Raw genomic sequence first — 13698 nt, forward strand, 5'->3', positions numbered from 1 at the left:
TTATTTTCGCGGGAACTTAATTTCGCGAAAATGCAACGGGTATATTTATATTTTACGATTAAAGTAACTAAATTTCGCGAAATTTGTCAAAATACTGGTCAACATTATTATCAATACACGCGGCCAAATTGAAAGCCGCCCTATTGAAAACACGCGCTTTGCGGGCCGCAAATGACTCCTAGCGGCCGTTAATGCATTAACGGCCCTGCAGCTGATTAGTTCTCGGTTCATCATCCGATTAATATTAACCAATCAGCGCCACTGACGCGGGAAAACCATTCAGGTGCGTACGTGTACAGCAAGAGTTAGGCTTTTGTACATTATGCTTTTGTTTCCCCACTAAAATGCTCCACCTTAATGCTCCATTTTTCCCACTAAAATGCTCGGTCTCCCCCAAAAAAGTTACTAAAATGCTTGGGTAATGCTCATTATACAAACGGTTTTTAAAATTAATTTCTCAAACTCATTAATAATTCATCAAGTTAAAACAAAGAAAATTATAACCGTGACGATGGTTTGGAAACCCGATCTAGCGTAGATTTTTACGATTTTATTTCTCCGTTTACTCCGTAGTTTTTGTTTCGATTGAGAAGATATATCAAACACTCGAGACAGTGTTTCATCGGCTATCCAAACACCTCGAATTTCGTCAAAAATACTCCGCTGCGCGTCGTATTTTCAACTCTCTTCTCGGTGTTTCAAAGTTTTTAACATGGCGTTAACTGTTAACACTTACAAAAACGTACAAGTGTTGCAAGTAACAACAACAACGTATACAAGTTCATAAATACAGCCAAAAAAATCATAATCCTCAAAATCATCTTCGAGGCTAAGTACAGAAAGTAGTTGACTATCTCTAGAAGGCTATTTGTAGTTGAATTTTGAGTTTAAGTCTTCATTTTCTCTAAAAAAAATCAATTTCTTTTTTATTTTCTCGGGAAAAATATCAATTTTCCGGGAAAATGCCACTAAAATGCTCGAATAATGCTCAATGCTTTTGCCTCACTAAAATGCTCTAAAAAATGCTACCATAATGTACAAAAGCCTGGCAAGAGTCTCGAACAGTTTTTCGCTAAGCGAATTGTGTTCGGTAGGAAAAACCAAAGTCTATTTGTTGTAAATGGGACAAAATACAGCCAAAAAATCGGATTTAGAAGCAAATGCACAAGGCGAAGAGACAAAGAAAGCAACTCCTTGTTGTCTTGCGAGAAACAAAACATCGTTCACTTGAATTGTGTATCTCCGGTCGAGCTAATTTAGCTAAAGCAGTTGCAGGAATTTTACGCCGAAGTTCAATCGGAAAATGTAAGTTTGTAAAGTACTATTATCCATGAATCAACCCATTGCTCATTATTTTCAGAGACACTACAGCTAGCTCTTTTATACTACAACTACACAATAAGACATAAGCCTCAGTAGCATCGTTTATAATTTTCATTGCGACGAAGTACCGTATTTTCTCGATTAAACGCCGGACCCCGTTTAAACGCCGGCCTAGTATAAACGCCGGTTCAAAATTGCCAGTTTTTAAATAAACGCCGGGGGCGTTTGTTCGAGGTCCCGGCGTTTATTTGAGGTCAAGCTAACAAGTAAATATATTCTGTTTGGTCACAAATCTTGATTGCAACATAAACTATTCAATCCGTAATAATGTACCTTTGGAAAATAATCACCTTTGGATACCCAGGAAAAAACTATGTAATAAACCCGGCGTAACTGTGGTTGAAACAAATGTAAGTTGATGGTTAACGTGATTTTTTAAGTCCGCGATTTCATCAAAAGTTAGAATTGAATAAGATGTCTTCATTCGTTTGTTTTGTGCTTGCCTACAAAATCGGGTGACGGATATCAAATCGGACGGGGTATATTCGCTGATACCCGTCGTCCGATTTTGTACCACGTGACGCGTTTTGTCCAATGAGCGCGCGCAAAAAATAATGAGTGGGTTATAAGAGCTCATATACCATTGCCTGTTAACCAATCGATATATACCATTGCTAGTTTTTAAAACTCATCAATAGCCATCGCACTTGACATTGACACTGTACTGAACTTGAAAATGCTGTAATGACAGCGGCGTTGTTCCTTGCTTATATAGCTAGTTTTTATTTTAAAATATAAAAATTGGCATTTTTAAAGGACCATTCATCACACCTTATCGTCTCTCCCCCTTTACTCCCCAGGTTTCAAGCCACCTCCTGCATGTGTCTCCTGCATACACACCAAAGCGAACCTATTTTGGGGGTTGGATCTGGAATGCGTCACCAAGATTGTCCGTCACCAAGTTTTCCCGCGAAATTGGCGCGCGCAAGGGCTTGTTGGGATACATTCAAGCTGCAGTTCTTTCGATAATCGACGCTACTCGACTTTTATCAAAGAAATCATGGCTGTGTTCGATGAAAAGTGGCAAAAGGCCAAAGCAAGTATCACGGAAAGAGGCATTTTCATGTTAAACAACGAGCTACTAAGCGATGTAAGCCTTGTTGTTCGAGCCTCGAGTGACGAAGGTGAGCCCAAGAAAAGCAAGATGGCGATTTCTGCCCACAAGTTTGTGTTGTCGAGTTGTAGTCCTGTGTTTTTCGCCATGTTTTGTGGGGAACTGGCCGAGAAATCGAACTCTGTTGACTTGCCAGACTGCGAGTACGAGGGAGTGATGGAAATGCTACGATACATGTACAGCGGGAAGGCAGAATTGAACGAAAGCAATGTGATGCAAGTGCTGTATGTGGCAAAGAAATACATCTTACCTTCTCTCGCCGAAGAGTGCATTCAATTTTTCCAAGAAAACGTGAACCCAGGAAATGTGTTTTGTGTTATGTCACATGCTCAGCAATATGATGAGAAAGTTCTTGTGGATCAATGCTGGGAAGTGATTGACAAAGCAACAGAAGAAATTGTGAAATCACAGGAATTCACTAAAATTAACAGATCTTTACTTGAAGCAGTTGTCAGGAGAGATACATTGACAATCATAGAGGTAGAGTTGTTTAAAGCTGTTGATCTCTGGGCTTCAAAGGAATGTGAGAGGCAAAGATTGACTCCAGATGGCAATACGAAAAGAAGAATTCTTGGAGAAAATGTCCTCAAAGGAATCCGTTTTCCACTGATGCAGGAGAAAGAGTTTGTTAGCATTGTTCTTAGTTGTGAGATTCTTACACCTCAGGAAGTGTATGAAATAATGAAGTATTTTAATTCAGTAGCCAGCACGCCACTTTGTTTTCCAGAAAAGAAAAGGGCTGGAAGCAAGTTATCGTGTCGCAGATTTGGTGGGGTAGAAACAGAAGTTAATTGGCGTTATGCCAGTGATGACTGCATTGATTTTAAAATAGACAAGGAGATAGAACTTCATGGAGTACGTATGTTTGGTTCTGAAAATGGTGAATATGTTGCAATCTTGAGGATAATAGCCATTGAAAACGATTACGCGTTTGTAGCAAAATCAGGAAAGTTTTCTTCTGCACAAGTACGGTCACAATCAACTTGTTATTATGGCTTTGACATTCTGTTTGATGATCCTGTTGTGTTATACAAAGACCAGAAGTATCGTGTGACGGCTACAACAGATGGTCCTGATTCGCCGTATGGGATCGATTGTTTTCCTTCTGTCCAGTGCCATGGTGTGACATTTTCTTTTTTCACTGCTGACTGGAATAATTCTCCAGAGAGTGCTCACCCTAATGACACTGATGTTGATGGTGGGCAATTTGCAGAATTTTTATTCAGGCTACATTGATTTAGGAGTTGTGTGACAATTGTATGGTGAAAGCCATGGTGTGACATTTTCTTTTTTCACTGCTGACTGGAATACATGCAATTTTCCGAAGAGTACTTACCGTAGTAACACTGATGTTAAATATGGCATTCTGCAGAAGTTTTATTCAGGCTACATTGATTAAGGAGTTGTGTGACAATTGTACATGTTGAAAATTCATTTGTTAATGTTTAAAGTTCACTGATTGCATTAAATTCAGCTTACAATCAAAACGGCTGAAGCATTTCACTTTAAAAAGAATGTCAATATTTTGATTGAAATTTCGAATGATTAATAAATATAATAATTATTTGTCCATTACCTCCAGTTTTAATTATCATCTGTTATTAATATCATTTCAGTTTACAAGTATAAAAAAGTTAACACTCATCCTTGGATTACACTGCACTATTTGTATTATGGTACTTTTATGTACGGTACATATCTTTGAACCTGATAATTTGTGAGTAAAACACAGAAGATGAATTTTCTGGTCTTGCTTTTTGTAGAATTGAATATAAATAAGCAAAGAAACCTTTTGATTTGAAGTGTAAATGAAAAGGTCCATGAATTCTAGGATACTGGAAAAACTAAGGACCTATTTATATAGAGACAAGTTGTCTCTGGTAGGAGTGTTACCCTCCCTACTGAGCCTTTCCAGGCAATAGTGCATTTGATAAGTTTATAAACAGCTGCAAACCATTTACATAAGAAATTGCAAGATTGTCTTGGGTAGGGTGATCCTGGTTGGAGGCCACTCATTTTAGAGAAAGAAAGGAGGGTGACCCTTAGGGGTGAGCCAACTTTTTGTCATGTAAACACTCTGGGGTTTTTCAACTCACCTACCAGGGGCAAATCTGGACATAAAGAGCATGTCTAAAACCGAGAGGGCCAATTTTTGGCTTGGATGGTAGGGAAAAACTTTTCTTGAAATATGGTCACTAAAAGATGGCTCATTGGGGAGAGGGTAACCAGTCCTTTTTGTGATATAAACATGTCCTTATTGGGTCAATGTTGAGGATTCAGTTATCAATTACGGTATTTTCTTTTTGGGGATGTGTGATAAGCCCATTGCCTGGCCTCTGGACTGGGAGGACCAAGGACCATTCTTTGTTAGGCATCTACAGTAGCCCTCAGCCAATCAGGCAAGGCTAGTACTGCCAAGAAGCAAGGTCCCTGCCGGCATAGCTCTCAGGGTCAAGTGACACACACAAACTTCACTGCTCGACTAGTAAATGACAGGCCAAGGTGAATGTTCCTAATCTGTCACACATTCCTAAACAGTAATGCCAATAATGGTTGAAACCAGTCTTGTCACACATTAAGGACACCCTACCTCCCATGTATACAATCAGTTTATTGTTTCTTAAAATTCATACACTTATTTATTCACCATTGACTATTTCTGTTGTTTTACCATACAAAAAGAGGTAAACAGATTATCTTTATTACTATACAAAAATCATTTAACATAACCATGGATCATCATTGATAACTATTAGTTTTCAATTTTCCTTTTTATATGTGCACCATTACAATGATGTTAAAGTGGCACCTTATTTTCTTAAACTACTGTAATTACCTACTTATTCTTAACAGTCTCTTTGATATGTGAACTGAAACCTTTTCTATTTACCAAGAAATAACCATTCACACATGTCCTAAAAAGAAGATAATATTGAGTGGATTTGCTAACATTGATCGAGAATCTTTTTTTCTTTGTACAGTCCCACTGTGGGAATATACAGCCATCGCAACATGCACCAAAATAATGGTTTTTGTCTGCTGGCCAGTTAGAGAAATACTGTTACAAATGCTGCAGGATTTTGTAGAATGCTCTTTTCTGATTCGAAAATGTGTTTTTTCTTTGCATCATCTTAGAAGTATTCTTATTCTCCCATGATCTTCTGACACAGGATGGTAGTTTGGAAACTAGGAAATAAAAATTTTTTGTACAGTTTCCAGCAAAGAGGCAGGGACCAGGGGCATAGCCAGGATTTTTTCAGAGGTACGCATACCAACTTGCGCGTGTCTTCAGAGGGGTCTGGGACATGTATGCGCTTCCAATAGGGAATTTACAGTCTCAGAAATGCCCTTTCCTGCATTTTTTGCAGAATATTTTTAGAAATAACATCAAAAATAGTTAACATTAAAAGGAAGGAACTACTTATTACAAATTGATCATGCCAATAGCTCTTATATTTACATGACCACACTGCTGTGGGCGATTGCGTAGTTCCATAAATAATCCATACCTCCCCTATGGAAGGAATTTTTCCTAAGACGCCCCCTTCTCAAAAATTCCAATTAACCTTCATACATTTCCCAAAGTTTTTGGCCTTTGAGTCCCCCCCCCCCAGAATTTCCAATCCCTTCTGTTGGGGGAGGGGGAGTATGGACATTTTCAGGAACTACAAATTGTGCTGTAGTTATTTTCTCCTGAACTTCAATGGCACAACTGCCAAATTTCTAAATAAGTCATCAGATTCCCCCTGGAAATCACATTTCTTTCACATGATACTTTATGTGAAGATGGACTCAGATTGCCAAAACAACATGGCACGTTCGACAAGATAAAACCAAAAACAAGTTCCATTGTTCACTGTTTTTTACTTATTATTCAGTAAACAAAGAAAGAAAATCAGTTGGTATCTTTCAGGTGACAATAGGAAAAGCAGCGAAGGGCAGAATTTAAGTGCTTTTGATTTTATCACTTACTTGACTTTGTTATGGTCGATTTTTCAGGTATGCTTGTGCATCTGGCAAACAGGTTGCTACGCACCTGTGGATCACTTATATGCAACAAGACTTAACTTTGTAGCTGGATTGTTTAGTTGTATGTAACTGGTTTATCACAAGCATCATTACCCAGGCTATGTCTCTGGACCCTCTCTCCCAAGAGTGGAGCATTGCGTGACAGTCAGGGCTGAAACTGGGATGGTATCCCTGTAGACTTGACAGAAACATAAAACACCAGACTGCTACAGGCACTAAAGGAAAAAAAATTACTTTGGCCTAAACAAAAATGCTGCAAATTGCCCCCCTTAACATATCTACCCTACTACAACCACTCTGACAGTCACACGACGAAAAGGAAAACTTCACACCATGACAGTGGACATCACAAATGCCTTCAAACCCAAAACATGAAGGAGGGCCATCTATTATGGCTGCAACATAATACTTGATGCCTTTTCTTAAAACAGCTGGAGAATCAAATAAGACATCAAAGCCATAATAAAACTTTGATTTAAACGGAAAGTGCACAGATGAAAACTTTCCTGATTTTGAAGTAACTAATTCACTTTTAGAAGTGTCTGTTATTTTTAAAATCACCACATAGTCGCTATTTTTAAAACCAAACATCCGTATCCCATGGAGTTTTATATCTTTGTCTACACGGAAACAAATGCACTCTTTCTCATCCATGCCAAAGTCCCACAGATCACTTTCATCCACAATGACAACTCCAAATCTCGGACATGATAAATAAGTTCCAACCCTTTGCTTTTCTGAGAAACCAACTGGTGAGCTCACTACAGAATTGAAATACTTCATCATATCAAACACTTCTTCTGGGGTGAGTATCTTGCAATCAGGGACAACAGTAGCAAACTCTTTCACCTCCATAACTGGAAAACGTATTGCTTTAACAATCTGGTCTCCTAGAATTTTTCTTTTAGTATTGCCATCCAAGGCAAGTCCTTGCCTTTCACATTCCTTTGTAGCCCAGACATCAACAGCTTTGAACAATTCTTCCTCTCTGATTGTTAATGAATCTCTGCTCACAATTTCTTCAAGCAAAGTCCTTGCAATTGTCAAGAATTCCTCTGATTTCACAGCTTCTTCAGTTTCTCTGTCAATCACTTCCCAGCATTGATCCACAAGATGTTTCTCATCATATTGCCGAGCATGTGACAGAACCCAAAACACATTTCCTGTGTTCAGGTTTCTTTCCAAAACTTCAATGCATTCATCGGCGAGTGAAGGTAAGATGTATTTCTTTGCCACATACAACACTTGCATCACATTGTTTTCGTTTAATTTCGCCTTCCCGCTGTACATGTATCGTAGCATTTCCAACACTCCATCGTACTCACAGTCTGGTAAGTCAACAGAGTCTGATCTCTCGGCCAGTTCTCCACAAAACATGGCGAAGAACACAGGACTACAACTCGACAACACAAACTTGTGGGCAGGAATCGCCATTTTGCTTTTCTTGGGCTTACCTTCGTCACTCGAGGCTCGAACAACAAGGCTCACATCGCTCAATAACTTGTTATTGAACATAAAAATACCTCTTTCTGTAATGCTCGCTTTGGCCTTCTGCCACTTTTCGTCAAAAACTGCCATGATTTCTAACAACTGTTTTCAAGCGTACACAACCTTCGAGGAACTACACTTCCCAATGAGCACTTGCGCGCGCCAATTGCGCGGGAAAATTCTGTCACGCAATCCTTTGTGTACATGTTTTAGCGAGGCAAACACGGCTAAAATATGGCTGTCTTGATTTAAAATAAGATAGGTAGTGAAAGAAGCTAATATAAGAAACTAAGAATTTTTTTAAGGCAGTAGGAAATAATTTGCTCATCTGTCTTTGCACGAAATTTTACATTTTTAGTCAGGAGTTATCTCAAATTGATTCAAATTTTTATTGTTTGGACCGCCGAGACTTAATTATGCGAAAATCTAGGCCTGTGATGTAGCTAGACTTAGCCTGCAAGTACAGTCTCTTCGCTCCCGGCTTGTTTTATTTATTATATAAGGTATTTATTTATTTAATAATTACAATTTATGGCTAAGAAAAAAAAAGCCAAAGGATGAAATGCAAGAGTCAAGACCCCATATTAAAGCAGATCACCTAAGGTACTAAGATAAAAATACAAATGAAATTATAATAGTAATAAATAAGTAAACAAGAAAAACATTTAAAGATTATGCTGATCCATAAAAAACTTTTTAACTAATGCTTTAAAAGAGTTCACACTTGTTGCCTCACGAATGAAAAGCGGAAGCGAATTCCATGTTCCCACTACTCTATGAAAATAAGAATTTTTAAGGACGTTCGTTCTTGCATATCTCATCTTTACAGTTAACTTATCATTATGTCTAAAAGAATAGTGATCAGTTTCCTTATAAAAATCCACATAAGGTTCAACATCTATGTCAATAATCCAATTAAGAGCTTTATATAAAAGAGTAACATCTGCTAACAATCGCCTCTTTTCCAATGATAACATTTAATTTATTCAGGCGGTAAGCATAGGTGTCCAGAGTCTTTAAAATAAATTTAGTTGCCCTTCTTTGAACCTTCTCCAACTTTTCAATGCCTTTTGTGGTGTAAGGGGACCAAATTAGAGAACAGTATTCTAAGTTGGATCGTACAAGAGCACAGTAGAGAGTTCTTAGAGTCTTGTGATCATCAAAATCTCTGCAAGTTCTTTTAATTAATCCTGACATCTATTTGCTTTGGCTACAACTTTGTCAATGTGCAAGTTCCAACGCAGGTGCTGATCAGTGGTTATTCCAAGATCTCGGAATTCATTGACTTACTCCAAAAATGAGTTGTTTTAAAAGGAAATTTGAAATAAAAGGTTGCTTCTTCTTCGTAATTCTCATTATTTTGCATTTCTTTACATTGAAATCCATAAAATTGCGTAAGCTCCATTGATGAAGATTATCCAAATCCTCCTGAAACATGTTTTGATCTGCGGCGCAGTCAATGATCCTGAAACTTTTACAGTCATCCGCGTAGAGGGCGATGGTATTTCCTGGAAGTACAACATCAGGGAGATCGCATATGAATATGACAAAGAACAGTGGACCTAAGAGAGAGCCTTGTGGGACACCAGAAGGAACTCATGCCCAAGATGACGACACACCTTCCAAGACCACTCTTTGCCGACGATTGCTTAAATAGCTTTCACACCATTGTAAAATAGAGCCAGAGATTCCGAAGCCACAAAGCTTTTTCAGTACTGGGTGACTAACCCAATCGAAGGCTTTGGAGAAGTCCAAAAAGGCTACATCCACTTGACGACCCTCATCCAGCGCCATATCCCATTGATGGTGGGTAAGAACCAATTGAGTCTCACATGACCTTCCCTTGACAAAACCGTGCTGCCATTCGCTTAAATAGGATGAAACGTGTGACTAGATAACATTATACACAATACGCTCCAAACATTTAGCAGAGATAGGTAGCAGAGAGATTGATCTATTATTTTCTACAAGTTCCCTGTTATCACCCTTATGAACAGGAGTGATGTTTGGTACTCCATCGATCCTCCAGCAAGAGCTAGTCGTTTACTGATCTTTAAGCCAATGATATTGCTGATATTGCTTATATTAAATATTCTCAATATTTGCTTGATTATTTAATATAGTTATTTAATATTTAATATAGTTATTTAATAACTTGCTTGAATATTTAATAACTCGTCCAAATCGCTTCGAGAGAAATATCATTGGGCCGCGCATAACAAGAAAAGCAAAAATCGCACTTTGGAAGAATTTCGCTTCGAGTGAGATGCTGTCGAAAATAATTTCCAGCCTTGGGAATATTTAATAAAGTACACGTGTTCAAAATTTCGCAAAGCAATAACTCGTCCAAATCGCTTCAAATTGGCTTGAGGAGCTGGCAAGCAAGAAATAACACGACACAGCAACAGTGTAAGTCAATTTTATTCACAAAACGTTCGAATTTCTATATCGTAAAAGAAAATTGTTTCATTCCCATACAAATCCTTATAAATTTAGTCTTAGAGTTCTGTGGCTCTTATCGTTAGCTTGGGCTGCCATGCCTGTGCTTTTTCGAGCTGTTGTAAGTAGAGCCTATTTTAAAGATTTTAATTTTAACGCTCTGTCGGCTTCAACAAACTGCCACAGACATAGTGATTTTATATACAATTAGTTTTTTTTTAGTTAGTTTTATCGTAATCATATAGTAGATAACTTAGAAACAGGTCTAGTTAGTAATTAATTAAATAATTAATTTTTATTGTAAATCTAAGAATTGTAATTTTAGATATTTTAATTGTAATTTTAATTTTTAGCAGAGTTAAATTTAAACACACGACCCCACAAGCTTTTAGCTTTAATCAATATCGTGTTTAATTACGTTACCTTATCATATACGCAAAGCGGACCTATTTTTTGGATTGGAATGCGTGACAAAATTTTCCCGCGAAATTGGCGCCCGCAAGTGCTTATTGGGATGCATTATAGCTGCAGTTTGCTACTCGGTTTTTATCAAAGAAATCATGGCTGTATTTGATGAAAAGTGGCAGAAGGCCAAAGCAAGCATCACGGAAAGAGGCATTTTCATGTTTAACAACGAGCTACTAAGCGATGTAAGCCTTGTTGTTCGAGCCTCGAGTGACGAAGGTGAGCCCAAGAAAAGCAAGATGGCGATTTCTGCCCACAAGTTTGTGTTGACAAGTTGTAGTCCTGTGTTTTTCGCCATGTTTTGTGGGGAACTGGCCGAGAAATCGGACTCTGTTGACTTGTCAGACTGCGAGTACGAGGGTGTGTTGGAAATGCTACGATACACGTACAGCGGAAAGGCGGAATTAAACGAAAACAATGTGATGCAAGTGCTGTATGTGGCAAAGAAATACATCTTACCTTCTCTCGCTGAAGAGTGCATTCAATTTTTCCAAGAAAACGTGAACGCAGAAAATGTGTTTTGGGTTTTGTCACATGCTCAGCATTATGATGAGAAAGTTCTTGAAGAACAATGCTGGGAAATGATTGACAAAGCAACGGAAGAAGTTGTGAAATCGGAGGGATTCACTAAAATTAACAGATCTTTGCTTGAAGCAGTTGTCAAGAGAGATTCATTGACAATCACAGAAATAGAGTTATTTAAAGCTGTTGATCTCTGGGCTACAAAGGAATGTGAGAGGCAAGGATTGACTCCAGATGGCAATATGAAAAGAAGAATTCTTGGAGACAATACCCTGAAAGGAATCCGTTTTCCACTGATGCAAGAGAAGGAGTTTGTTAGCATTGTTCTTAGTTGTAAGATACTAACACCAGAGGAAGTGTATGAAATAATGAAGTATTTTAATTCAGTAGCTAGCACGCCAGTTGGTTTTCCAGAAAAGAAAAGGGCTGGAAGTAACCTATCATGTCGTAGATTTGGTGGGTTAGAAACATGTTGTGGATGGCATTACCTCAGTGATGATTGCATTGATTTTAAAATAGACAAGGAGATAGAACTTCATGGAGTACGGATGTTTGGCACTGAAAACGGTGACTATGTTGCAATCTTAAGGATATTAGATCCTGAAGGTAATTATGTGGTTGAAGCAAAATCTGGAAAGTTTTCTTCTACTCGTGTACTGTCACAATCAACTTGTTATTATGGCTTTGACATTTTGTTTGATAATCCTATTTTTTTAAGCAAAGATCGGAAGTATCGTGTGATAGCCACAATGGATGGCCCTGACTCATCATATGGGATTGATTGTTTTCCTTCTGTTCAGTGCCATGGTGTGACATTTTCTTTTTTCACTGCTGACGGGGTTAATTCTCCTGATGATGCTCAGCTTAATGACACTGATGTTGATGGTGGGCAATTTGCAGAGTTTTTGTTCAGGCTGCACTAATTGAGGGGCCATGTGACAGTTGCACATGTTGGTAATACATTGTTATTGTTTAAGTTCACTGTTTGTAATCATCTTACAATCAAAACAGCTGAAGCATTTCTCTTGGGAAAGATTCGAAATGAATGAAGGAATTTTAATAGTAGTAATTTGTATGTTACCAGTAAATCCAGTTTTAATTATTAGAGCAGTTTTCAATTGAGTGTCATAAAACCAAAACCAAAGTAATAACTCCGGCCAATCATAAAGGACACAGAAAATCCAGTAAACCAATCAAAACTCAAAGCAAATACATGTAGCTGGCATGAAGCGCGGGAAAACATGCACGTGCGAGTCACGATTGGTTTTGGTTTTGCTTCTGATTGGCTGAGAAAGTGGCGAGAGATTTTTAAGCCAATCACTAAGCGTAGAAATGCAAAACCAAAGCAAACGCAATTTACTTTCGACACTCAAGTGAAAACCGCTCTATCTGCTTCATCATTGTAAATATACAAATTTAACAAAAAAATACCAATTAAAGTCTTGTCCTTAGAAAGTTGATGAAAACATACTCCGTTATTACTACATTATTGCATTATTATTACTTTTATGTAACTGTCATTTTATTAACTAAATTTTCATTTGAATCTGACTATAAGTAAGAGCACTCTGGATGAGTTTCCTGGCTTGATTTTTTAGAAATGATTGATATATTTAACAACTAGACTACGTGCCTGAGTTTTTTATGAGCGAATAGTCAACGAGGCACAGCCGAGTTGACTTTCGCTTATAGAAAATAAGGGCGAGTAGTCTAATTTTTTTTGTAGAAACTCTAAAGAATTGCAGTCCAAAACCTTCACCTTTTTGTACTTTTTAGCCAAAAATCATGGAAAATTGTCCTTTTTAAGGTATAAGGTATTTTATTTAAAGTCGTTAACATTGCGAGTGGTTACCCAGTCTCCCGAGCCAGGGGCTCATGTTAAAAATGCACGACTATTTACAATAAAACTACTTATATTACTATTACATTAAAATCATTAAAATCCTTTTAAAGAGCATCGCGTGCACGATTGTGTTCTTTCACCAGTCAGATTTCCAATAGAATATGACGGGCTGAGGTTCTACTAATCAGGCATAGAAGTCTCTTGCTGTTTTGGGTTAATGATTTAGTCAATTCTAGAAAACTGAAAATGTGAAAAACAAAGGAGCTATTTATATGGAGAAAAGTTGTCCCTGGTAGGAGGCATACTTTTCATACGGGGCCATTCTGGGCAAGAGTGCTTTTCGTACATTTTTCATAAATAGCTGCAAAGTGGGGGATCACTCACTTCAAAGAACTTTAAAGGTAGGAAGGATGGT

At 37.9% G+C, this 13698-nt stretch overlaps 3 protein-coding genes and 1 pseudogene across 3 annotated transcripts; 2 read left to right on the forward strand and 2 right to left on the reverse strand.

Annotated features, from left to right (window-relative positions):
• Positions 1-2318: 2318 nt before the first annotated feature.
• LOC144630371 (BTB/POZ domain-containing protein 6-B-like) lies at positions 2319-3751 on the forward strand. Its single transcript, XM_078488737.1, has one exon. It carries the CDS (start codon positions 2384-2386, stop codon positions 3731-3733), a length of 1350 nt encoding a protein of 449 aa, XP_078344863.1. The 5' UTR covers positions 2319-2383; the 3' UTR covers positions 3734-3751.
• Positions 3752-6197: 2446 nt separating this feature from the next.
• Positions 6198-8132, reverse strand: LOC144630373 (BTB/POZ domain-containing protein 6-B-like). The gene has a single exon (XM_078488739.1). The coding sequence runs from the start codon at positions 8102-8104 to the stop codon at positions 6767-6769; it is 1338 nt and encodes a 445-aa protein (XP_078344865.1). The 5' UTR covers positions 8105-8132; the 3' UTR covers positions 6198-6766.
• Positions 8133-8679: 547 nt separating this feature from the next.
• On the reverse strand, positions 8680-9400 carry LOC144629672 (uncharacterized; annotated as a pseudogene).
• A 1593-nt stretch (positions 9401-10993) lies between these two features.
• On the forward strand, positions 10994-12881 carry LOC144630370 (BTB/POZ domain-containing protein 6-B-like). Its single transcript, XM_078488736.1, has one exon. It carries the CDS (start codon positions 11014-11016, stop codon positions 12361-12363), a length of 1350 nt encoding a protein of 449 aa, XP_078344862.1. The 5' UTR covers positions 10994-11013; the 3' UTR covers positions 12364-12881.
• Positions 12882-13698: the final 817 nt, after the last annotated feature.

The sequence above is a fragment of the Oculina patagonica genome, chromosome 11, assembly GCF_052425735.1.
Source record: "Oculina patagonica isolate OP01 chromosome 11, crgOcupat, whole genome shotgun sequence".
Taxonomy (NCBI): domain Eukaryota; kingdom Metazoa; phylum Cnidaria; class Anthozoa; order Scleractinia; family Oculinidae; genus Oculina; species Oculina patagonica.

Coding starts and splice junctions, on each gene's coding strand:
- LOC144630371 (XM_078488737.1), top strand. CDS start 2,384: ATGGCTGTGTTCGATGAAAAGTGGCAAAAGGCCAAAGCAAGTATCACG.
- LOC144630373 (XM_078488739.1), bottom strand. CDS start 8,104: ATGGCAGTTTTTGACGAAAAGTGGCAGAAGGCCAAAGCGAGCATTACA.
- LOC144630370 (XM_078488736.1), top strand. CDS start 11,014: ATGGCTGTATTTGATGAAAAGTGGCAGAAGGCCAAAGCAAGCATCACG.